Below are 22,620 nucleotides of genomic sequence, written 5' to 3'. Positions count from 1 at the left end.
GAACAAAATATATTTGTTTACAGGGCAAGATGACACTGATGTTTGGGAATCTGCATAGTGAGGAGAACCCCTGTGCTTCCCTTTCTAGTATCACTGTTGCTCTGGGTCTTCTCATCCTACTGTTGATGGCCCTCAGGATCCGAAAGAGCCACCATCACGACTCCCTCCTGGAACATACAAAACATCCCTCTCCTCCTGGCCCCACACCGTGGCCGCTAGTTGGCAATCTGCTCCAGATGGGGGATCAGATTCATCTATCTCTAACCCACTTAAGGCTCCAGTATGGTGATGTTTTCAAGGTACATACTGTAAAATGAGAGAAATAGTTTAGATAAGAAAAGGAAGTAATTGTTTATTCATTCAGTGTTTTATTTATTCCCTGACACAAGATGCGTCTGGGCTCTTTGACTGTTGTGGTCCTAAGTGGATACACCACCATCAGGCAGGCGCTGGTTCGACAGGGGGAAGCTTTTGCTGGACGACCTGATCTTTTCACCTTTTCTGCTGTTGCCAATGGGACCAGTATGACCTTTAGTGAGAAGTATGGACCTGTCTGGATGCTCCATAAGAAACTGTGTAGGAATGCCCTCAGGTCTTTTTCCCAGACTGAGCCCAGGGAATCTGGTTCCACTTGCCTGCTGGAGGAGCATGTCTGTGCTGAGGCTGTCGCGATGGTGGAAGTGATTCGTGAACAGGCTGCTGTTAAGGGGGAAATGGGCCATGATACGATGGGTATAGATCCAGTGAGGCCCCTGGTAACCTCTGTGGCGAATGTTGTCTGTGCTCTTTGTTTTGGGAAAAGGTATGACTACGATGACAAAGAATTTCTCACTATTGTTCACATCAACAATGAGGTCCTGAGGATTTTTGCAGCAGGGAACCTGGCTGATTTCTTCCCTGTGTTTCGGTACTTTCCGAGTCCTTCTCTCAGGAAGATGGTCCAGCACATTCGCAGGATGAACGGATTCATGGAGAACAGCATTGAAGAGCACATGAACACCTTTGACAAGGTAGGGAGGTAATCAGATACACTTATAGATCAGAACTGATAATTATGAAAAAGGAAATGCACAATTATAGTAACACAGTCACAGTTGCATGAAGAGACAAAACTTTGTTTTTTGCAAGGCAAAATTAATTTCTCTCTATTTCAGGCTAAGCACAATATTGCAATTTTGTAATATAATAGTAAACTGATCACAGGTGTGTCTAATATTATTTCATGACACAGTCATCAAAGGCAAAATACTGTGAGGACAGCCTAATGTGGTGGTCTGTAGCCACTGTTTTCTTTAGAACTGTCCCACTAATTTGCTGTCCACTATTTAATCTGACATTGGACTCACGCAGTAGTAGCTGTGAGTGCAACTGTAGCCAAAAAGATAACAAACAAGTTTCTAGAGAGAGAGCTTTGTTCTTGTGCAGAGTGGCTAAAATATTCGCACGCACTTTAATTAGGAATTAGCAACCCACTAAAAGACACGTGTCCTACCATAACTGATTACTGTCTCTTCCCTAATTATTGCTTTTCATTTTTGAATTTCTTTTCCTATGTTATCTTTAACTATCCTATAGTTGATAAAGATGGCAGCAACACAATCCGCCCTACACATCCTGTTATACTGTATGTGTGTTATTGCAGAAATGTATTCGGGACATTACAGACGCGCTGATTGCACTTTGTGAGGACAGAGAAGAAAATGACGCATCAACGCTCTCCGACTCTCAGATCATTCACACTGTCATCGACATCTTTGGAGCGGGTTAGACACGCTGGAAATTTCAGTTTTATTATCACTAATAACATACACGCAATAGTGTTGCTGATAAATAGTGTTTGTTATAACACAACATTGATCATCTTGATGAAGACAATTACTGTCTTGTCACTGCAGTTTTGTTGTTTGTGTTTCCTAAAGGATTTGACACCATCATTGCTGGTTTACAGTGGAGCCTGTTGTACCTTATCAAGTTCCCTGATATCCAAGGCAGAATACATCAGGAGATAGGTACCACCTTTTATTTTAATATGAATAATCTATGTGCACATTGGACAAATTGTGCCCTTTTGTCTTTTTTATTTGGATGCCACAATAAATACTTACTAAAGGGGATCCAGAGGCAACTATAGTGCTTACAGAGCAACAGTGCATTAATACAATGTTTGGCTGTAAGCACTATAGTTGCCTTTAGAAAGGAAGGTGCTGCAGTGCATAGATCTTAATAATGTATACATAAAATTGAGATCAATACCACAATTTATCTATAATCTGATAAAATTTTATACGCAAAAAATGTTTTTATGCATGTGTGATGTCTATTAAGGAGTGACATCATTTTTGGCAAAACCACCATAGTAAAAAAACACGGCCAACTAGAGTGTCCTACCCGGACAGGCAGAATTCAGCAGCCACTAGAGGAACTCACAAAAGATCAGACCAATTTGCTGATGCCAGAGCTACTTTTGAAGTGGGCTGACAGAACTGTCTGTTCCAAGGCACGTTGCATTGTCAGAGAGAGAGAGAGAGCGAGAGCGAGAGAGAGAGGAAGACACTAAGAGGAGACGGGATGAATCAGAACGAGGGAGGGAGGTGCAAACAGCCAGAGAAAGAAAGTTGGAGAAATGTTCCAGACCGACACAAAGGCAGTAACACGCAAGGCAATGATCACACGTAGTTTAACATACTCATCGCTTAAATTCAATTTGAATGAATACAGCAAACTGACGGAGAAGCTTTTATTCTACTGTTAACTACTTTACTGGAGTAACAGTCATTTACTTTGTTAGTAATCAGGTGAGAGCAGTTTTAATTCATTTTAAAGATTAGAGTTTATAGCTTGACTGTACAAAAAGCACTTTAATGCAACTTTTGTTTAGGCCTGTTTCAGGAGCATATGAGACTTTTAAAGTAAAAGATTTGAAAGATAAAATAAAAAATAAAACAATAACAAAAGTTTGTACTGTGATGTTTCTTTCTTTCTTTTATTTTTTTAAGATACAAACATTGGCAGAGCCAGACTGCCAAGGTTTTCAGATAAGCCCAAGATGCCCTTCACTGAGGCGTTCATCTATGAAGTGTTTCGTCATGCCTCCTATGTTCCTTTCACCATACCTCACTGGTAAGACAGTCCTCCAATTTACAGAGCATTTGTATCTATTTGTTATGTATGTGTTGAAACGTTCCTCTGCTTTAGCACCACAAGAAACATCACCCTGAACGGATATTTCATTCCCAAAGATACATGTGTCTTTATCAACCAGTATCAAGTCAATCATGACATGTGAGTAGACGCAAGCACTCATCATTGAAACATGTTACTGTATCAGTGAAATGTGCCTCCCTATCTGTTAGTTTGTTAGTTGTATGTTTGTTTATGTTCTTCTTTATGTTCTTCACTCTGTCCCAGTGATTTTTGGGGTGACCCGGACACATTTCGTCCCGAGCGCTTCTTAGATCCATTGGGACGCCTCAACAAAGAGCTGACTGAGAAGGTTCTCATCTTCGGCATGGGGAAGAGGCGCTGTCTTGGGGATGGATTTGCACGTTTGGAGATGTTTGTCTTTCTCACCACGCTGCTCCACGGGCTGCAGATTGAAAAGGTTCCAGGGCAGGAGCTGGACCTCAGCACTGATTTTGGTCTGACTATGAAACCACGTCCTTACAGGATTACCATCTCTTCAAGGTTTTAGACCCTTAAAACATCCAAACAGTGCTTTGTATTAATGTACTAATTTGTATTTGTATCTAATGTTGTCAAAAATACACAGTAAGCGCACACACGAACAACAAAGAACAACAAGAACAACAAAAAACTAAGCGTAGAACACATTTCTTGAATGTGAAGTGACTATAAACTAACTTCATGTCTGTATTGCACAAAATATTTGTTGAGCGAGGGTCATTCCAAGTGCTTCTGTGCCTGTACTTTAAAAGGGTAGAGTCCCTCTGCCTTCCTGTCCCAGCACATTAAAAATGAAAGAAGCTTGAAAACAGGCTCTCATTAAAAGTCTTTATCTTAAGTTATTAGTCACAGTTAAACACTGAAGGGGGGAGAGCGAGGCCCTTTCAGATTGGTGATCAGTGCTTCAGGCCACAAATAATGTTCATGCAGGGTTCATCCTCGCTGACTTCAGCCCTCTCCTCCCACTTCAACTTTCTTTCATCTTCTGTCCCCATCGCGTCCTCGTCTCCTTCTTGTCCTTATCCCCCTCCCCTGGCTCCTCCTCCTCTTTTACTGTAGCTTCAAGGCAAACACAGTTGAGCTAACCGTCCCATCACTAAAGTCTCTCCCAGTGTCTCTCTGAGGAATGATGCAAAAGTATATGATAAGACATTTTGAACCTCCTCCTCGTCTCCCATCAGTGCTGTGACGTCCCACACAGCTCAGATTAGATACAGTCCCAGACATCTTTGAGGGAGGTGAAGAAGACAGTAAAGTGTGAAATCAGGAATTTCTATTTTCATAAGATAAATGTAAAGAACCATGGCAATATATGTTTAAACAAAAGATGAGCCAAGCAGAATTACTTTCGGGAAGTTCATCCTGAAAGGGAAAGTTCAGAAGTTATGTTCATGGCAGAATAATCTCTTTTAAACGTAACTATCTACACAGTCTACTGAGTGCTCTTTTCCAGTCTTACAGAAACTTTAAACTGTGTTTTAAAGATGCGTTTGTTTAATAGTGTGGCGTTACACCTCAGGCGTAGGTGGTTACGTATGTCATACAGATTCAAACTCATTACCTTTTAAAACCAGCTTAAGGAGTCTTTCGCCTACATTACATTAACTTTGTGTGTTGCAGACAGTGCAGAGAATACTTGTTAAGTGCTGGTTAGCAAATTAAAGCAAATTAATATTCATTTGGTAAATTCAATATTTGCAATGCATTTTTGTCAAAAAGGACCTCATATTTAGGTATTGCGTTTTTTATTATTATTATTATTTTTTACTATTTTAACTCTTATTGTCTATTATTCAGTTGACTGGTAAAGATTTTTATGCCTCCGTGCTGACGATAACCAGGGCTGGAAGCATTCAAATCTGATTTAACTGCAGTTGGAGTCAAGGATGAACTGATTAGATATTGGTAGTCAAAGTTTAAAGGTCAAGGTCAAGATGACATCATTGGCTTAATTCACTCTTTGTAAACTGATATGTTAGAAGTGTGTTGAGGGCTACAATCGTCCACTTAGACTGGGGATGAACTTCTTAGATTTTGGTGGCCAAAGGTCAAAGGTCAAGATCACAGTCACCTCATGTTCATTCAATTCTTGTTGTGAATGTGTTGTATCAGGAACACCTTGAAGGAATTTCTTCAATTTGCTGCAGTTTCCTCTTGGACACGACAATGAACTGTTTAGATGTTTGTGGTTAAAGGTCAAAGTCCTTGTGACCTCATGTATTTCTCATTCTTATCAACATGAAATTGGAAAAACATGCGTGTAAGAATCGTAGCGATTTAAAGTGCTAAAATATTACTGAGTAAAACTAATCAAAGTAGTTTAGATGTCTAATATTGCTTTATTAAGATAAATTAGAGTTATTAACAGTGAAAATTGTAACATGAAAAATAATAAAATAAATGCTTCCTCTGCTGCCTCTGTCAACCCCGTCACTTAAATGTTATTGTACCATAATTCTTTGATTGTCCTCAAATGTTTGTTACTGTGTATTTGGACAGAATGACTGCATTCCCTTAATATATCAAGAAATTAATCCAGTTTATTATAAATGATCTATATTAGTAAACAGTTTTGTGTTGATTTACCATACGGTCAAGCCTTTTTTCTAATGATGTGCTCTCTGTTGGAGTTTTTCTTCCACGCTGCATCCATCATCAAAACATATCACATCACAGTGAACATGTCTCAAGTGGCCTCTGATCTAAAGCAGCCAAAATGCACAATATGAAAGCAACGAATCGTGGTTCTCATGTGGTGTAACAAAGAGCGTTGCTGCTGTGGCTCGAGATTAGAGCATGCTGAACAATTAGGACAGGTCCTCAACACAGAGAGACAACAGTCTACTTAGAGACAGTTGGTGAAGTTCTTGAAGGTTTGACTCTGCTGTGACTGTTCTAGTCTGAGAAGTCTTAGAGTGTAACATGAACAAACCAGTAAATAGCACAATGTTTTTCTCTTCAGTCCTCAATTCTCTGTGTTGTGTTTCATCATATACAGTAGAAGTGAAAAACTGAATGTGTAACTGGGCCTCATTCTACATACAGGCAGGTATCAACCATTAAAAACCTGCACACAACCTGAATGCAACTTTCAGTGATCTCACCAATACCACTATAAATGTCAAAAAATATGTGACAGACATTAAGTATACAGAATAACCGTAGCAGGATACAAGATGGACCACCCATAAATAATAATCACAATAATCTCACTTCAGCACTTCACTCCACATCTGGCTGCAGTAGTTCAGACGTCCTCCTCTTCCACTGTCTGACCTGACCTCAGCTTCACAATCACCTATTAGTGAAAGAAAACAGAAATAAAGTTTGTATTATGTATATTGTATATATTGTAATTGTTTAGAAACTGCTGACTATATCGTTTTACAGTAACCCCTACCTCTTTCAGCTGGGCAATCTCTTTGCTGTCCACATTTCTCTGAGCGTTGTTGGTTATGGCCTTCACTCTTGTTGCATAACTGCAGTGCCCAGGATATCCAGATGTTATTTTGGAGTTTTTTAGTATTCAAATAAATGAAAAAGAGGAATCTGTCTCTTTATTTCTTACATAAGAGATGTGAGTGTCTCATCTGAGTTGCATTCTGAAGGAGAGATGTTGACAATCATGAGGGTTTTGGCATTGCCTCCCAAAGAGTCCTGCATCACCTGAGAGAGATGAAATGCACAGGGCATACTTGGCTGAACAGTCTGTGACTACACAGAACAAAACAAAACACAAACAGCTTAGTGCCAAGAGCTATAGTTTCTGTGTCTCAGGTAAATGCATTTGAAGTCATTCAAAAAGCATGTAGCTGTTTAGGATTACCTGTGTCAGCTTGCTATTCCTATATGGTACATGGGGCAGTTCACTGGACAAAGCTGAGATCACATCACCAAGAGCACTCAGAGACTTGTTAATGGAGTTAGCCTCCTGAAGAGGAGAGGGGAATTTAAACAACACAGTAGAAACATCTCTTTTTTGACACCCTTTTAATCACGATATACCAATCAAAACATGGGAAATGGGCAAACCTTCAGCTGGTGGTCTTTGGCGCCAGTCTTTGCTGCTCTCTCACTGCCTGCCAGGTCCACGAGGCTCAGCTTCCCGGTGCTCACGCTCCCATTTGTCAGATTTCTGCTTTCTACCATGATCCCAACAATGAGATGGGAGCGGGAACTCTCCACATTCATCTCTTGGGAAACATGCACAAAAAAGCTTGCTTTGGATTGATAACCTGTGGACTACTTGAGTTCAGTTTTTCTCCCAAATAAATTTTACAGATTCACCGTAACACAGCAAATCCTCAAACGTGTGAATATCAGTTAATCATATTAGTATTTTAGCTCAAGTCAAGGTGTTTATGAATTTAGACAAAATGGCCAATTTACCAATAACACAAACATAAATGCAATATATATACTTCAATAGTCTATACCATTCTTCTTTCCATACTATTTCTAAAGGTGTGAGCTCTTTTTTAATCTACTGTCATCACACTGTATGTTGTAGTTCTTAGTGTCTCCAGCTACTTAATGTAAAAACATAATGTATGTTAGACATTGCTCTGTTCTATCATGAATTACCTAGCTCCCACTAACTGCAGCTAACATGATTAACCCAAAATATTTAGCAGAGCCCTGGCTGAACTGAGCAGCATGGCATGGTACGGAGAACTCACTGGTGGCAGAGATATGTCTGTTGGCGCAGGCCTGCTGAAACAAAGCGTAGAGCTCCTGGGCACTGGAAGCCTCCTTTGTCTCTGCTCCTTGGGCAAACACAACCCCCTTTCTGTTCCTCTTGATCTCCACCCGCTTGGCCTGGCCGTGGGACTGGGGCTGTGAGCAGGCCTCACCAGTCAGGCTGACAAAGAGGTCTTGCAACCTGTCATTGTACAGCTCCAGCATATATGTCGAAACCTGAGGCAACATGATGAGCAAGCACAGAAAGGAGGACAACAAAAGACTCAGAGAAAGGAAACAAAAGGGTTGATGGTTTGATGACACTGGTGACATGCTGTCTATTACCTTAAAGTCAAATTTGGTGCTGTTGTCCCGTATTATGTCAAATATGGCATTAAATGATCTTGGTATGATCCCTGGGTTCTTCTGTTCTTTGTCCCCCACCATGGTGAATGTCTTCCCCGAGCCTGTCTGGCCATATGCAAAGATGCAGACGTTGTACCCGTCCATAGCCAACTGGATCAGCCTGTGGAGAAAATATTTTCTGAGCAGCTAAGCTGAAAAAAAATCTATAGATCCTGGATTACAGCCAATTCCATCAATGTGTTACATTAGATGACCTAAGTGAGTTTAGGTAAAGGCTCAATTGGCACAAATGTGTAGCATAACACTTCAGAAACTATTACTTTGTTAGTATAGACCTCACCTGTTAGTGTCATCAAACAGGTCTTCCTGAGAGGCATCACCACTAAACACCTTGTCAAACAGAAACTCCCTCGGTCCACGAGAGGTTTCCACAGTGACTGAATAGTCATCTATTTTCTCCACAACAATGGCCCCGCCTTGTGCGGCCTCAGCTCGGCTCACTGGCCGAATCCGACAAAACACTCTGATTTTTCCTTAAGCAAAAACAGTAACACAGAACATGAAAAACCACAGGCTTGGAATTAAAAGACACCGTTAAATTTCTCATGTAGTTTAAAACATTTAGCCCCAACAGCACCTTTCATATCTTCCACCATATTGTAATATTTCTTCCTCATCGTCCTTTCTGAAGTGTAGTTCTCGATTATCTTCTTTTTCTCTTCTTTCACTTGCTTCAGCTTGAGAGAAAAGGATGAAATCATCAAAATAATAGACTCAGCGGTGTTACTTCCTTCATGATGCTTAAGCCGATCTGAGACGCTGGGTTGTATGACAAAACACTAACCTGATCCTGCAGCAAAAGGAGCTGCTGACCGACACTCTGGATATCTTCCGGTTCTGAGACTGTGTCACAGTCTGAGCAAAAGAAATTAAAACCACTAAGTGGGTCATCATTGCTTGTAAGCACTCTATTGTTATGTATTTACCCTTTATCACGGGGCTTGCTCCAGTTTTGATGCAGTCTAAAGCCATTTGATTGACCTCATACACCCTCACTGTTTCTTGTAGTAAAGACAAACTTGGCTCATAATCGTCTGAGCTGGAAAGTGGAACAAATCATTTGTATTAATTACAGAAAACAAAAGACCTACTGCAAGACAGTGTTCAGTTGTTTATTTTTCCCTGATGAGACCTAACTTTTCTTGGACAGTGGCCCTATCCCCTCTATCATTGCTGTTTTCTTTAGCCCTTTGTAGACAGTCCAGTTTGTCTTTGACTTCCACCAGAGCAACTCGATTTTCTTCAATCATCTGGTCCAAAAGGGCCTTGGCTTCTGCTACTGAACTGCAGATTGCATGAGCCTTGAAAACAAAACAAAGCAACCTTGTGGTATCACTACAAAACATCATAAAATCAGGGTGAGAAACAGATTGATGCATTTCCCTCCACCAGTAAAATAGAGAAAGCTGCATTTAAACTGAATGCACAGTGAGTTGACCGTTTGCACGTAGTTTAGTAGGACCTTGTGTATTACAGTGGGAAGCAGAACACTACAGGGTGGTTTAGGGACAGGAGGGATGGGGCTCCCCTCCGCCTCCAGCAGCTCAGTGATCTCTCTCTCCCTCTGGTACAAGCTCTCCTTTAACTCCTCCAGACGAGCTTTAGCCCCCTCCAGTGGCAGGTCTGACTCACCGCAAGCCTGCAAGTAGAGTAAGTGGAGTGATTCATCAAAATCACCACAACAAACAGGTCAAGTACAAATATGGGTTTGTCTACTGTTGGTTTGAGATGTCCACCAACCATCCATGTAAATGTTAACATGATGCTAGTATCAGACCTTTACTCCATCCTTTTTTTTGTTGTTGGTTGCTTTGTTTGTATGTTTATAGTCTTGACCAATGCACCAAGGTAACATATTGTGTAACTAATGACAACCCACCCCAGTTTGTTGTCGTTGTTCTTTATTCTCTGAGCTTTCGGCTTCCTCTGCGACTTCATGCTGATGCTGTGAAGTTACTATTAGCATTTCTTGGACTTTCCCTACTTCCTGTCTGGCCATCTGCAGCTCCTGTAATGCTATTCAGTGTCACAGCTCATTAATTAAGTTGTCATATATACTGGTTACACGTGCATGTAAATGCATGCATGCAGACTCACTGGTGGCCTGGTGGGTGTGCAGGATGTCCAACCTGTTGGAGAACAGTTCCATCATTTTGCTCTAGAAGAATAACAGGAACAAAGTCAGTCTGGTAATTGTGTAATGGTATAAAATATACTGAAATATGGTTATAACTCAGAGGATCAGTTTCCTATCTAACCTTTTCTCTGTGCCACTGCACGGCCTCCTCTTTACTCCTTCTCCTCTCAGCTGCCTGCTCTGCCAGCAGTTGCTCATTCTGTGCAACCAACTCCTGCACCGTGCAAGGAGAGGAACAGGTGAGTATGTTGAATTCAGACTGGATTGGATAAAAAATAAAATTGAAACTCAACAGAGAGATGGACTGGGTAATGAGCAACACTGACCGCAACTCTCCTCCTCCAGTCAGCATTTTTCTTTTCCACCTTTTCTTGATAGAGGTCTAGGATTCTCCGCAGAGTGTTCAACTTGCTCTGGTAAAGAGATCTGATCTTCTGCGTGGTGCATTCCTAATAACACAACATCCAATCCATTAAGTTTTAGTGCCATTCACCCATTTATTCACCCAGACACTCACAGACACTTCCACACCTGGTTCTTCTGTGCTGTGATCTGGAAGTTCTCCTCCAGCTCTTGGACCATTAACTGATGTCTTCTCTTCATTGCTTCCATGTCCTCAGCTACCTGTTTTGGAGTATAAACAAATACACATACACAGAGGTGACACACAAAATAACATCTTGCTACTGTTAAATTCCCCTCCCGGGCCACAGTAGCAGCATCAGGTCAGCCATGTGAGTGTGAGCAAGACCGCGTCACAGTGTCTGACAGTGTTTTCATTGTGTGTCCACACACTCTTGCTGAACAGCTGGACAGAGTGCTCAGTCACATACAGTGGCAAAAAAGTATACGAACCTTTGGGCATTTCATAATTTTCTACATTAATTTATCATAAAATGTGATCTGATCTTTTTAAGTCAAGAGTATTAACAAATATAATGTACCTAACTCACCAAAAGGAGATTTCAGAGGTTTTACGAATAAGAATAGTTGATTTACATAAAGCCCAGAGACCAGTCTACAGTTAGGCAAACAATCTACAAATGGAGACACTTTGGGACTGTGTCTACTCTACCAAGAAGTGGGCGACCAGTCAAAATGACCCCAAGAGCACAACAAACACTCATCAATGAGGTAAAGAAATAACGCTAAGTGATAGTCAAAGATTTGAAGGCATCATTGGAACTGGCTAACAACTGTTCACATACTTTTTCTGCTATCACTATGAGGTTTTTATGGTTGTAAAACTACAATTTCATAAGAATTTAGTGTTTAATCATGCATGCCTTTCAATATATGTGTCTAAGTTGATTTCACTAAAATACTGTGTGAGACACACTTCTATTTTATTGCTGCTTTCCTTATTTTACCTGAGTGATGCAGAGTTCAGCTGACTCATAGGGGATGTAGATCTTCACATCTTGTGATCTTTCAGCTTCTGTGCCTTGATCTGTGACACTGCTACCTGACAACTGAGATTCTAATGAGCCTGCAGAGGGGAAAAAGCATGTTGTAAATTACCATTAATTTCAGAACAGTGTCAGTAAAAAGCTTTGCTTCTTTCAACTCAGCAAAACTTGCAGCAATAACTGCTTGACAAATCAATGGCATTCTACTGATCAGTTTTTCAGCTGGGATTTCCTCCCAGGCCTTCTGCTGTACTTCCCAAGTGTCCGCTGTGCTGGTTGGGCAGTGTTCCTGGACTCTTCATTTCCTCAGTTTTTCATGTGCCTTGTACATGATGGGGATAGTGGGGGATCTGTAGGTCTGTAGATCCCTTAATAACACTGCCCAGAACATTATGCTTCCACCTCCATGCTTCACTGGTTGTGATGGGCAGGTATCACTCATCTTTTCATACGCTCTGCATCTGAGTTGTGTATGGTGTATTCTTCACTCGGATCCAAAGACCTCAGACTTGGTCTCATTATCACTGCAACCTTTTCTTCTGATTTGACCACAATAGCCCATGAGTCCAGCTGACCTCAGTCTCCTACACAGAGTCTGCGCACTGGCTCCACTTTGTTTTCTTTCACAACACGGTCAATTCCAGAGCAGTGAGGCACCTCCTTTAACGGAGGACAAGTGTTTGTGCTTGTCTTCTTGTGCACTGAAGCCTCACACTGTGTCTTCTGTTCTGATTGAATCAAGTTACAGCATGTCTTAGGAAACTTTTCACCTTTTAAATAAATCTTTAATATTCTTCTATTCTTGTAGAGAATGATGTTCCTTTCTCAAGGCCGGTATAAGGTGTTTGTGTTTTTTTATGAAAAACTGTTTTTGTTTGGTCATTTGTAATTTTAATTTACACTAATAATGACAGGTCACTCTCCCTATTAAGCAAGAGCCAATAATACACTCTAATTACTGTTTTTCTGGACATGAACAATGTAAAAGTCCAATAATATGTTTCCAAACATTTCTTGCAAGTTTACTTAAGTACAGTTTTGAGATTTTTCCACTACTTCATAATTTTCAGAAGGGAAATATTGCATTTTTCTATTCCACAACATTTATTTGACAGCTGTAGGTGCTAGTTATATTGCATATTATTGCCTCTTCAGTTTTTAAATGCTGTCTCCCATAATAAGAATCTTTTTTCAAGTAATACAATAATGACAGGAGCACTGAGGCTATGTGTTGAAATGATTTATGTTTGAGTTCAATGCATTGTGTACAGTACCTATTAGTATTTGTCAGGTCTGAAAAAATAACAAGCAAAAATACCAAAGCATGGATAACAATAGTTATGGACATGTTGTCTAACATGTCACACGATTGAATGAAATGATTGTTAAAATATTTAAACAAGTAGTAACAATAATACTGAGGAACAACAGTGCTGTGAATAGTAGGAATGGGTTACCGAGGTGAACAAAGACAACACAATGTGCTTGGATAGTAACTGTCAGTTGTAAGTCGTTGTACTAGATGAGGCAGTACAGCTACATGCTGAGAATATTCTAGCTCCTGTCAAACACGTCTGTGGCCCAGATAAGTTATCCAGTAAAAGGGCAGACATAAGCAGAAAACATTAGTGACTCACCAACAGGTAGCACTGATGTATGGGGCTTTTCCAAGACAGTGAGGATTCATAATCAAGTTTTCCTAATCTGTGAATTAACAATTAACACTGACTAAGTGTAATGGTACAAATTGTACTGAAATATGGCTACAGTCAGATTAAGACGCTTTGTGTCTTGGGGGAACCGTCTTGAGATCTAGGAGAGTTGCATGTAAGGCTCCATGGTTTAGACTGGCAGCACGTAAAGACGTAGGTCATGTAAGGATCTCATCAATGAGCGTGTTTTGACAACGGTCTTGTAGTAATACTTTAGTACTTGTACTTATGTCAGTTTTTGAATGTAGGACCTTTAGTAACATTAATAACATTAATCACACTTCTTCTACTGCTACACTGACACGTACACACACTGTCACTCCTCCTGACAGCACAGCACCTTGGTTAACCTCTTGTGCAGGGTGTTTCCTTCGATCTGCACCAATCCAGCGTCTGAACGCAGCCCACCTCTTCGTCCACAGAGTTTTGTGATGGATGACAGCTTGAACAATGAGGCAAACATCGGTGGCGGTTAAATATCAGTATAGAGAGGCAAAAGGCAAGGGAAAGAAAAACAGAGGAAGAAAAACACCAAGTCAAACAGATTCTTCTATTGCCTGGATATGTTGCAACATTGAGAATGTGTGATGAGGCATAGCATTTTTTAAATTGCATGACACAATAAACAGCTGTGTTTTCATATATATCAAGTATACTTCTGTAATATGATATGATTTTCTCTGTCCAATAAGTAAGATCTGTTAGTACTTCATTTTATATTCCACAAATATTTAGTTACATGAACATAATACTGCACAGTTCAGACTCATCAAATAGTTTCAGTGGGTGTGTGTGTGTGTGTTTTAGGGCATATTTTTGCTGATGCTAATGCATTGATCATAATTTTATTGCACTTTAACATTTTCTGACATGGATGCAGTAATGGAAAAAAATAAAGCACATAAACATCAGTGAATTATTTAACATTTTATTTTATTGGGTTTAAAACAGGCTTCACATCTTTAGTATTGTGATGTTTGATTAGCAAGCAGTTTAATGTCTATTTACAAGTTTATTTCTGAAAACACAGCCAAAATGTCTAGTGTAGTTATTAGTATTATTTTATGTGACCATATGGATTGGGAAGGTACAATAGTTTGTCTGTGTTTATTTGCAAATAATCCTTCAGCATGGCCAGATTTATGTCAAATATTTCATAAAATCTCCCTCTCTGTGATTTGTCTGTCTGACTTTTTTCATTTCTGTCCCACCCTCTCCCCTCTTTGTTTCAGGAATGTGGGTGTGCCGTCATGTTGTTACTTTCCTCCCAGAAACACCTTTTAGCTAAGAGACAGAAATTATGTCAGGAATTACAGATACAGTAAGGACAGAGACATACTTTCCTTATCTGCTGTCTGAGCTTGAAACCATTTAAAGGCTAAAGAGGACGCCTCAAAGCAGAGCAACAGCGTGAGCATGACTGGTATGGAGTTTAGTTAGGGGTTAATAGTCATCAGATGACAGGTTACAGTAACAACAGTCATTGGATTGTATTCATATGTGTGCAGGAAGCAGTCTACTGGTCTAACCTGCTATGTTGTCCTTGTACTGGTCAAACTGTGGGTTGTGAATTACTGGACAGGGCCTCTCATTATTCAACTCTGGTACGCTGCCTGGTAAATTCTCAAGCACCTGCACAGACACTGGGACCCGTCCTGGCCGTGAGGACAACTCAGGGTCCTCAGAGCATCTATTGGTTTTCTCCCAGGCATCTGGAAACACATTTAACACTGTGATGGAGGGAGGTGTAAAAGTATGCAAAAACATACAAAGACCAGAAGACAAAGAAGTGGAGGACAGAGCAAGAGCTTCACTCATTGAGTCAAACTGCTAAGAGTAACCAGTGCATGGAGTCAGGCTTTTACTGCAGCTACCACTTGCTAATAAAATATCTTTTAATATGAGCGTGGATATATTTGTTGTGTAATTTGGCTTGCTGTCATTTCGGGATCTCCAACAAAACAATGTGTTATGAAACACTGGCTGCTCTGGTACTTCACAATGAAGGCAGCCAAGCAGCAGAAATATTTCAACATTGTTTAACCTCAACTGTCTGTCTGCAACCTATTGTCTCAACATATAATCTAAGACCTGTTAGACCAAAGACGTTGTTAGCACCAAAGAGATGAATGCAATACACTGCTGATGTGTAGATAGGTGGAGGCACTCGATGGCATGTTATATACTCACATTGTTTGCCTGCAGGAGCGACAGAGCGATGTCTCCCAACTTTCTTTCCTAGAAATGTGAGCGAATAGGATCCATTCGCTCCAGGAGAGTTCCCATACATTGTGTATACAACTGTGTGTGGGCTGCCACTACTGTTCTTGTGTTTGGTTTGTGGATCTGTTCAAAATCTGCAAAAAGTTACAGAAAGTCTGCTTGATGATTTTTATTGCAACAATTTAAGCATCCCTTTAATGTTTTTTACAAAAAAAAAAAAAGTTTCTCAAACAAATTTAAATGTATAATGTAAATCCTGCAGCAAGACAAAGTATGTGAAGCCATGAGATTTACCTGTTTGGTCATAAAATGTAATCTGATCTTCATCTACTGCATGTCACATGCATAAACAAACACAACGTGCTTAAGATATTTTGTTTCCTCACACCCATTCACAACATTTACAAAGTCGGTGGCTAAAATTAACTCGTCCAGCCTGCTATGGCAGCAACGTCTTTCTTATAGCTGCATCTTTACATTCTCCACTGACTCAGGTTCTGGGCTCTGACAGGGTCATGGTTCACATTACCAATTTCTTCTTGTGAATATAAAACTAAATGTTTGAATGTTTTTTATAAGTCAAAGTAGGTCTAACCCACATCATCAGTATCAAGCAATGTTCTGGACACAAGGTTTGTCAACCCATTCTTCATTACCTTATATTTTGTTCATGTCAGTAACATAGGGGTTCACATACATTGTCACAGTGATGCATCAAATACAAACATGAACAATTCAATGATTTCTGTGCTATCAGTTATTCTCTATTGTGTGATTCTGCTTTGTGGGAAAGATCTGACCACAGTTCCAGAGAATTGACTTACTTTTTCTTGTCACTGTTTGACCGAGTGTAAAACAGCTCATACAGCGGATGCGCCCAGGGAGTGTAATCCTTTTGTCAGCCTCTTCAAACTAATAACTGAGTCCCAAGTTCCTCAACAGGATTATGTATTTGTATATTGATCACCTGGTCTCACAGCAGATCAGATCCTCTCAGAGTGATGCAGTTGGGTTTGGTGCTGCTATGCTGACCAGAACCAGAATGTGTTCGTCCTCGTCTCTACAGGGAACTAAACTCTCAACAGTCTTTAAATATTAAACCTGCAGAGATGGAGTTTCACCAGGTACTGGCCTGAACCTATGTACTCTGCTGGTAAAAAGATGCCCAAACAGTCCTCAGGTTTCCCAATCAACATATTGATTGTAACTGGATGCTGTGTCACACTCACTGACACACACAGACTTCATACACACACTCACATAACCCCCTTGGTCTCCCTTTGTTTGTATTTGCTTACCTGGAGACCTTATCCTGGGCCAAGGTAAAAAGGTTGAAACAGGAAACACCTACTGTACATTTAAGTGAACTGTATTGATGAATATCAGGAATTATCATAATGTCCACTAAATGTGCTGCAATGAAGAGAGCTGATGTTATGATATGTGCTACAGTGCTGTGTACATGATGTACTGTATAGCTCATACAGATGTGAACAATGAGTGGCATGGCTGCTAAACTGTGGCTACTGCTGCTGATTAAAGGCATTGTGCTCTCTTGCCCTGTTGTTCTTGGCCAGGACTTTCAGTGAGGATTTCCTTTCTCTTTTAGTCCAAGTGGCTCATTTGGAACATTTGGACCACAGCTTGAGCATCTGTTTAACACACCTTACTTAGCAATAAATCTACCCATGATGCCTCTTTAATGAAAATACAGCTTTGTCCTGCTTTCATTTTTCATAATCCAGAACCTTCCCCGACCTCATTCCACAATGAACGCGCTGTGCAAGATTTTTGTTTGTATGTTTGTGATTAGTTGAGTATAGCAGGTTAAAGAAATAGTGACATAGTAACATAGTGCTATCAAACACACATATGGCACATTACTGATCACAACAAGCACAGACATGTTTAACACAGGTTTTTGTGTATGTAATTATGGACCTATTATTAAGTCTTGACTCGTTCGACCACTCCTGAAGGTGTGCTCACTGTGTTAAAATAATGCCGTCATTATCCTGGATGTTAGTCTCACCTGTGTGAAAGTGTTATGAGTACATTATGCCATACTTTAATGAGACTTATTGAAAGGCAGACTCTTGAGGACCGTTAAGGTGGTCTTTGCTTAGTCAATACAGGCTCCTTTCAGATGCTTTAATACAGATGCTGTGATGCTGAAGTTGACAGGAACCTAAATCAGAGTTTCCAGTTATCGCTTTGATCACGCCGACCAGTTTAAAGTAATTTACTGTTGTATGTCTGCATATGTGTTCATAGAGAACCCTAAACAACACCCATGCTTTTTATGTGACTTACACATAAATACACATAAGTGCTCGGATAACTTGTAGACAAGACCTTTTTATGTATGATCGAAGTCTTTAACTATAAAATTCAAATACCTAAAGAATAGAAATAAAACCAAGTATGCAGATGATAAAAACCCACAGCACATAAGACATTACAGTAACATGTTGTACAACAAAACGTGGCATAATAAACACACTCATATGTCCCAGATGTAAAGTAGTGCTTTTCCATGAGATCCCCATTTTATGAAAGATTTCGACTTTGGCACTTGATCGTCATATGCTTTCAAGCAGGCAGCTTCTCTCAACAGGAGAAAGTTTTTACGCACGTCCAGTAGTTGCGTCTTGAGGGGATATCCGTCGATCCACCGCTGTGCCAGACAGCAGCTCAGCCCAATGGTGGAGCATGGGCTGGATCTGTTACTAGGTGGAGTTTTTCGAGGGTATAAATAAGCTCTCTCTGTTCGTACAACGCCCTGCAACTTCACACAGACACATCTCTCTAGCCTGTAAACTCACGGTAAGTCATTTTCCTTCGACTAAAAATCTTACGTTTCATCTCCAGCTCCGGAGTTTGGTACTAGACGTGATAGATTCAGGTCTTATTTCACCTCCAGGTAGTAATGAAGGTGTTGATGCAACCTACGAGGGTGTGGTTGGGAAGTCAGCGTTGTTCGGATTTGCACATGTGTCGAGCTGGTTTAACTACGCACAGGACTCGTTAACTCACTTTATCAATATTAAAGCATCCGACAGCAGCACGGATCTCAGTCCACAGCAAACTGCGTCTGTGTGTCGGTGTGGAGTGTGGGTGTGGTCAGTCGTTCTCCACATGCTTATTATAGGAAACCAAACATAAACCTACAGCAAATATCCAGAGGGTTGTGCTCTCCAGGAGGGACTCTTTATTTCTTATTCTGATAAATTCATTAGAAAATAACTTCACTCTAGTTGAATGAATAAAGCAGTGATCTCTCTTTAAATGCTATCTACAAAATGACATGTTTATCATGGTTGTCTTAAGATCCTTAGTCATCCAGACTAACTGCCTTCTAAACATTAAATGCACATCAGAGCTGACCTCTCCTCTCCTCTCCTCTCCTCTCCTCCCACAGACAGACCTTCAGCTCCACCATGTCTAGCCTCTTCCAATCCTTCTACGAGCAGACCATCTATCTGGGCATGCCCGATGACTCAGTATGTAACTCTGTGGGACTGTTTTTAGTTGCTAAGGCCAACCTCTCTGTTTTTTCCTTTTTTCTCTTCCTGTGGTATGCTGGGGTGGAAAAAATGATCAGGCAGAGTTTAAAGTGAGAGAAACAGGAGTGTAGAGGATAATTAGGGAAAAGGATGAATGAGTGAGAATTTAAAATGTAGAGAAAGGAAGGAAAGGGAGAGGAGCAGATAAGACGATATCTGCTATTAATGTGAAGGGAACCCTGCATTATGTGGAGTATGAAAGATGAGAAAGAAGACTGTATGAAGTCTTGTGAGTTTGTGACTCATACAACTGGGAATTTGCACCCCTCCCTTTATGAGCTCTGCAAACAGACCAAAATGCTACTTCTCTTTCCCCTGGTTTCTTAATGTGAAGTAAGAGAAAGTTGAATAAGGTCATCCTACTTGATTTCAGTCTGTGCTCTCTGACTTTCATGGCATCATTTTTAACGGCACCCTCATGGCCTTAGGGGGACTGGAAATGAAGGAGCAACTTGCCAGGGCAGTGCCCACAAAGGGGACATAGCCTAATACATGTGTCTTTTTCTGTCCTAAGCTGGATGACTCATGCACACAATGTGTAAGAAAAAAAGTCATTTGAGGACAAAAATGCACCTAAGGCATTAGAAAAATGCAATTTTGCAACTCACCTCACACACAGCACAAACAATTACCACGCATACAATAACCTGTTTTTGTCTCTCAGGTCCAACAAAATCAGGGAACAGTGACTGCTTCAGCCACGTTTAATGCCAGTGCAGATGTAGCAGTTTTGGACAAGGCCATCAAAGCAAAAGGTGAATTTAAAATGTACAAATGGAAGCTTTGGATCATGTGTAAACCTGTTTTGGCTTTGCACTGTCAATATGTAGCTGGAACCTTAACTCCCTCTGTTGGCCATCGTGCATCATGACATCAAATGATAAATATTACCAGGGCTTAAATCTCAGCTGAAGTGAATAATAGAAATGAATGTCCGCTCACGTTCTTGTTTTTCCTGCAGGTGTGGATGAAAACACTATTATTGAAGTTCTTGTGAAGAGGAGCAACGAGCAGAGACAGAAGATCAAAGCAGCTTATCAGCAGGCCACTGGCAAGGTAACAACATGAAGTAGAGATGTTCAGAGCAGGATGGTAGTACACTTTAGATATAGTTCCAAGATACACACACAGTTAATTACACATGCTCTTAAACACTATATTTACTTATGAGTTTTTCCTTTTGTAGCCTCTGGAAACAGCGCTGAAAAATGCTCTGAAGGGAGATTTGGAGGATGTGGTATTGGCTCTGCTGAAGACACCGGCCCATTACGATGCCCAGCTGCTGAAGCAGGCCATGAAGGTACAAGTCAAAGTCCCACATAAAATCAACAGTAATGCAAAAACTACATTGGTGCTCAGAAACTAAGCACAAGAATGTTTTGGCCTCACCGGCACTTGTTATTTTTAGTGAATAATGAAGTCACTTCCACATTCATGCGTTGTTTTCTTAATGCGAGGAAAAAAGGTGTGTTTTGTTTGAATTGTAATGAATAAACGGCCTTTGTTCCAACTTGCTATGCATCTCTGACTTAGGGCCTGGGAACTGATGAAGACACCCTAATCGAGATCTTGGCTTCCCGAACAAACAGAGAGATTGTGGAAATTAAGAAGGCCTACAAGGAGGGTGTGTGCCAACAGAGTTTATGCAACAGTCTTCAAATTAGTGATACATCATGTGACAGTAGTAAATTACAGTCTCTGGAATTTGGGAGAAGATTTAAACACTAAAATAATGCTGACTAAATGCTGTGCTTATTTTTCCCTGAAGACTTCAAGAAGGAACTAGAGGAAGACATCAAGTCTGACACCAGTGGAGACTTCAGGGCTGCCCTCCTTGCACTCTGCAAAGTATGTGAACAATTGCATCTTTTGTGGTTTTTATATATGCCCACCTCAAATAGGAAAATGCACAGTACAAACTTAATATGCCAAACAACAATTGCAGTATCCTATTGTGATATTAGTTGATTTCAACACAGTGAAGTTGCTCTGTCTCTGTTTATCACAGGCCAGCAGGACTGAAGGAGTTTCTGAGCAGCTGGTTGACAGCGATGCTAGGGCTCTGTACCAGGCTGGGGAGGCGAGGAAGGGCACCGACTGCTCTGTCTTCATTGAAATCTTTACAACCAGGAGTGCCGCTCATCTCCGTAAAGGTTTGCTGGCTGACTGCACTAATTATTAACGTCCGACTTTTTCAGTTTGGTCCTCTCACTGTTCCACTGCTTCCTCTTCCACAGTATTTGACAGGTACTCAAAGTACAGCAAGGTGGACATGGCCAAAGCTATCGACCTGGAACTGAAGGGAGATATTGAAAAGTGTTTCTTAGCACTAGGTGAAGACACATCTCTACACTGAGTCTATTACCAGAGTGTTCATCAAGTGATTTGTGCACAGACTTCATTTAAACTTGAACTTGAATATTTTTCCAATTACTATAGTGAAGTGTGCTGGAAGCAAGCCTGCGTTCTTTGCAGAGAAGCTCTACTTGTCCATGAAGGTACAGTATGTAGAGGCTACCCCTCACAAAACATATGCAGCATTGTGTGCCCACTGCCTAAAGCCTCTAATGACACGACTTGTTTTTGACCATCAGGGCAGTGGTACCCGCAAACATATCCTCACCCGCATCATGGTGAGCCGCTCTGAAATTGACTTGAGACTGATCAAGGAGGAGTACAAGAAAAAATATGGCAAAACACTCTATAAGGATATTCTGGTGAGCAAACATGTGACAGTTGATGATGACAGCAAACCTATCTTTGATGTCAACATTGTACAATAATCTTTTGAGATAAAAGACAGTTACATACAACAAGAGGTAGAGCGAATTACTGTAGATTTACTGATTTGTTTTTCCTTTAGGATGACACCAGTGGAGATTACGAGACGATTCTGCTGGCGATCTGTGGGGGTGATAACTAATAGCTGGAATCCAGCACCATGTCCAGCTGTGCAAAATCACCTATAATCTCGTAATGCATATTGTGCCTTGTGCCAGTAGATATTCATTATTCAGCAGATATTTCCTCTCCAAGTTATTCATTTTATTCCAGCGCAATTATCCCAGAGGTTTGCCAATGGATATATGTGATATGTGACAAATTACATTCTTATATTTGATGCTTGAAAGGAAGCTAAAATCAGTAGTCACCTTGCAGATGCAGACAGATGTACACTGTGCAGACTATGATTAATGCAGATCTGCTAACCATATTCGGTAATAGAGGTATGCTTGAAGGAGCTTGGCCATAAAATAAATTTTTTTTTTACGAAGACCTCTTTG

General features: G+C 40.6%; 3 protein-coding genes across 3 annotated transcripts; 2 read left to right on the top strand and 1 right to left on the bottom strand.

Annotated features, from left to right (window-relative positions):
* The first annotated feature begins 29 nt into the window (after nucleotides 1-29).
* LOC113150442 (cytochrome P450 1A1) lies at nucleotides 30-3,691 on the top strand. Its single transcript, XM_026342972.1, has 7 exons — nucleotides 30-299; nucleotides 390-1,010; nucleotides 1,643-1,763; nucleotides 1,920-2,009; nucleotides 2,997-3,120; nucleotides 3,196-3,282; nucleotides 3,409-3,691. Exons 1-7 carry the CDS (start codon nucleotides 30-32, stop codon nucleotides 3,689-3,691), a joined length of 1,596 nt encoding a protein of 531 aa, XP_026198757.1.
* A 2,739-nt stretch (nucleotides 3,692-6,430) lies between these two features.
* On the bottom strand, nucleotides 6,431-19,212 carry si:dkey-96l17.6 (kinesin-like protein KIN-14E). The gene is made up of 20 exons (XM_026342971.1): nucleotides 19,158-19,212; nucleotides 15,077-15,259; nucleotides 11,797-11,915; nucleotides 10,958-11,050; nucleotides 10,753-10,875; nucleotides 10,548-10,640; nucleotides 10,387-10,447; nucleotides 10,169-10,305; nucleotides 9,764-9,928; nucleotides 9,427-9,590; nucleotides 9,074-9,167; nucleotides 8,867-8,966; nucleotides 8,570-8,762; nucleotides 8,209-8,389; nucleotides 7,863-8,100; nucleotides 7,216-7,376; nucleotides 7,010-7,114; nucleotides 6,752-6,849; nucleotides 6,584-6,662; nucleotides 6,431-6,481 (listed from the first exon to the last, which is right to left on the bottom strand). Exons 1-20 carry the CDS (start codon nucleotides 19,210-19,212, stop codon nucleotides 6,431-6,433), a joined length of 2,493 nt encoding a protein of 830 aa, XP_026198756.1.
* On the top strand, nucleotides 18,441-22,612 carry anxa1a (annexin A1a). Its single transcript, XM_026343012.1, has 12 exons — nucleotides 18,441-18,596; nucleotides 19,192-19,273; nucleotides 20,001-20,091; nucleotides 20,298-20,392; nucleotides 20,523-20,636; nucleotides 20,870-20,960; nucleotides 21,105-21,184; nucleotides 21,345-21,489; nucleotides 21,574-21,669; nucleotides 21,776-21,834; nucleotides 21,931-22,053; nucleotides 22,200-22,612. The coding sequence occupies exons 2-12, from the start codon at nucleotides 19,211-19,213 to the stop codon at nucleotides 22,257-22,259; spliced, it is 1,017 nt and encodes a 338-aa protein (XP_026198797.1). The 5' UTR covers nucleotides 18,441-18,596; nucleotides 19,192-19,210; the 3' UTR covers nucleotides 22,260-22,612.
* The last annotated feature ends 8 nt before the right edge of the window (nucleotides 22,613-22,620 follow it).

The sequence above is a fragment of the Anabas testudineus genome, chromosome 9 (assembly GCF_900324465.2).
Source record: "Anabas testudineus chromosome 9, fAnaTes1.2, whole genome shotgun sequence".
NCBI classification, from domain to species: Eukaryota; Metazoa; Chordata; class Actinopteri; order Anabantiformes; family Anabantidae; genus Anabas; species Anabas testudineus.
This window is presented reverse-complemented; position numbering and strand designations above follow the sequence as displayed.

Excerpts from the sequence above, each read along its gene's own strand:
- LOC113150442 (XM_026342972.1), top strand. The coding sequence starts at position 30 with ATGACACTGATGTTTGGGAATCTGCATAGTGAGGAGAACCCCTGTGCT. Across the intron at positions 300-389 it reads AGTATGGTGATGTTTTCAAG|ATGCGTCTGGGCTCTTTGAC; the intron begins GTACATACTGTA and ends CCCTGACACAAG. Across the intron at positions 1,011-1,642 it reads ACATGAACACCTTTGACAAG|AAATGTATTCGGGACATTAC; the intron begins GTAGGGAGGTAA and ends GTGTTATTGCAG.
- anxa1a (XM_026343012.1), top strand. The coding sequence starts at position 19,211 with ATGTCTAGCCTCTTCCAATCCTTCTACGAGCAGACCATCTATCTGGGC. Across the intron at positions 20,393-20,522 it reads ATCAGCAGGCCACTGGCAAG|CCTCTGGAAACAGCGCTGAA; the intron begins GTAACAACATGA and ends TTCCTTTTGTAG. Across the intron at positions 21,490-21,573 it reads TGCCGCTCATCTCCGTAAAG|TATTTGACAGGTACTCAAAG; the intron begins GTTTGCTGGCTG and ends CCTCTTCCACAG.
- si:dkey-96l17.6 (XM_026342971.1), bottom strand. The coding sequence starts at position 19,212 with ATGGTGGAGCTGAAGGTCTGTCTGTGGGAGGAGAGGAGAGGAGAGGAG. Across the intron at positions 15,260-19,157 it reads GAGAGGAGAGGAGAGGAGAG|ATGCCTGGGAGAAAACCAAT; the intron begins GTCAGCTCTGAT and ends ATGTGTTTCCAG. Across the intron at positions 6,663-6,751 it reads GAGACACTCACATCTCTTAT|TTATGCAACAAGAGTGAAGG; the intron begins GTAAGAAATAAA and ends TGGGCACTGCAG.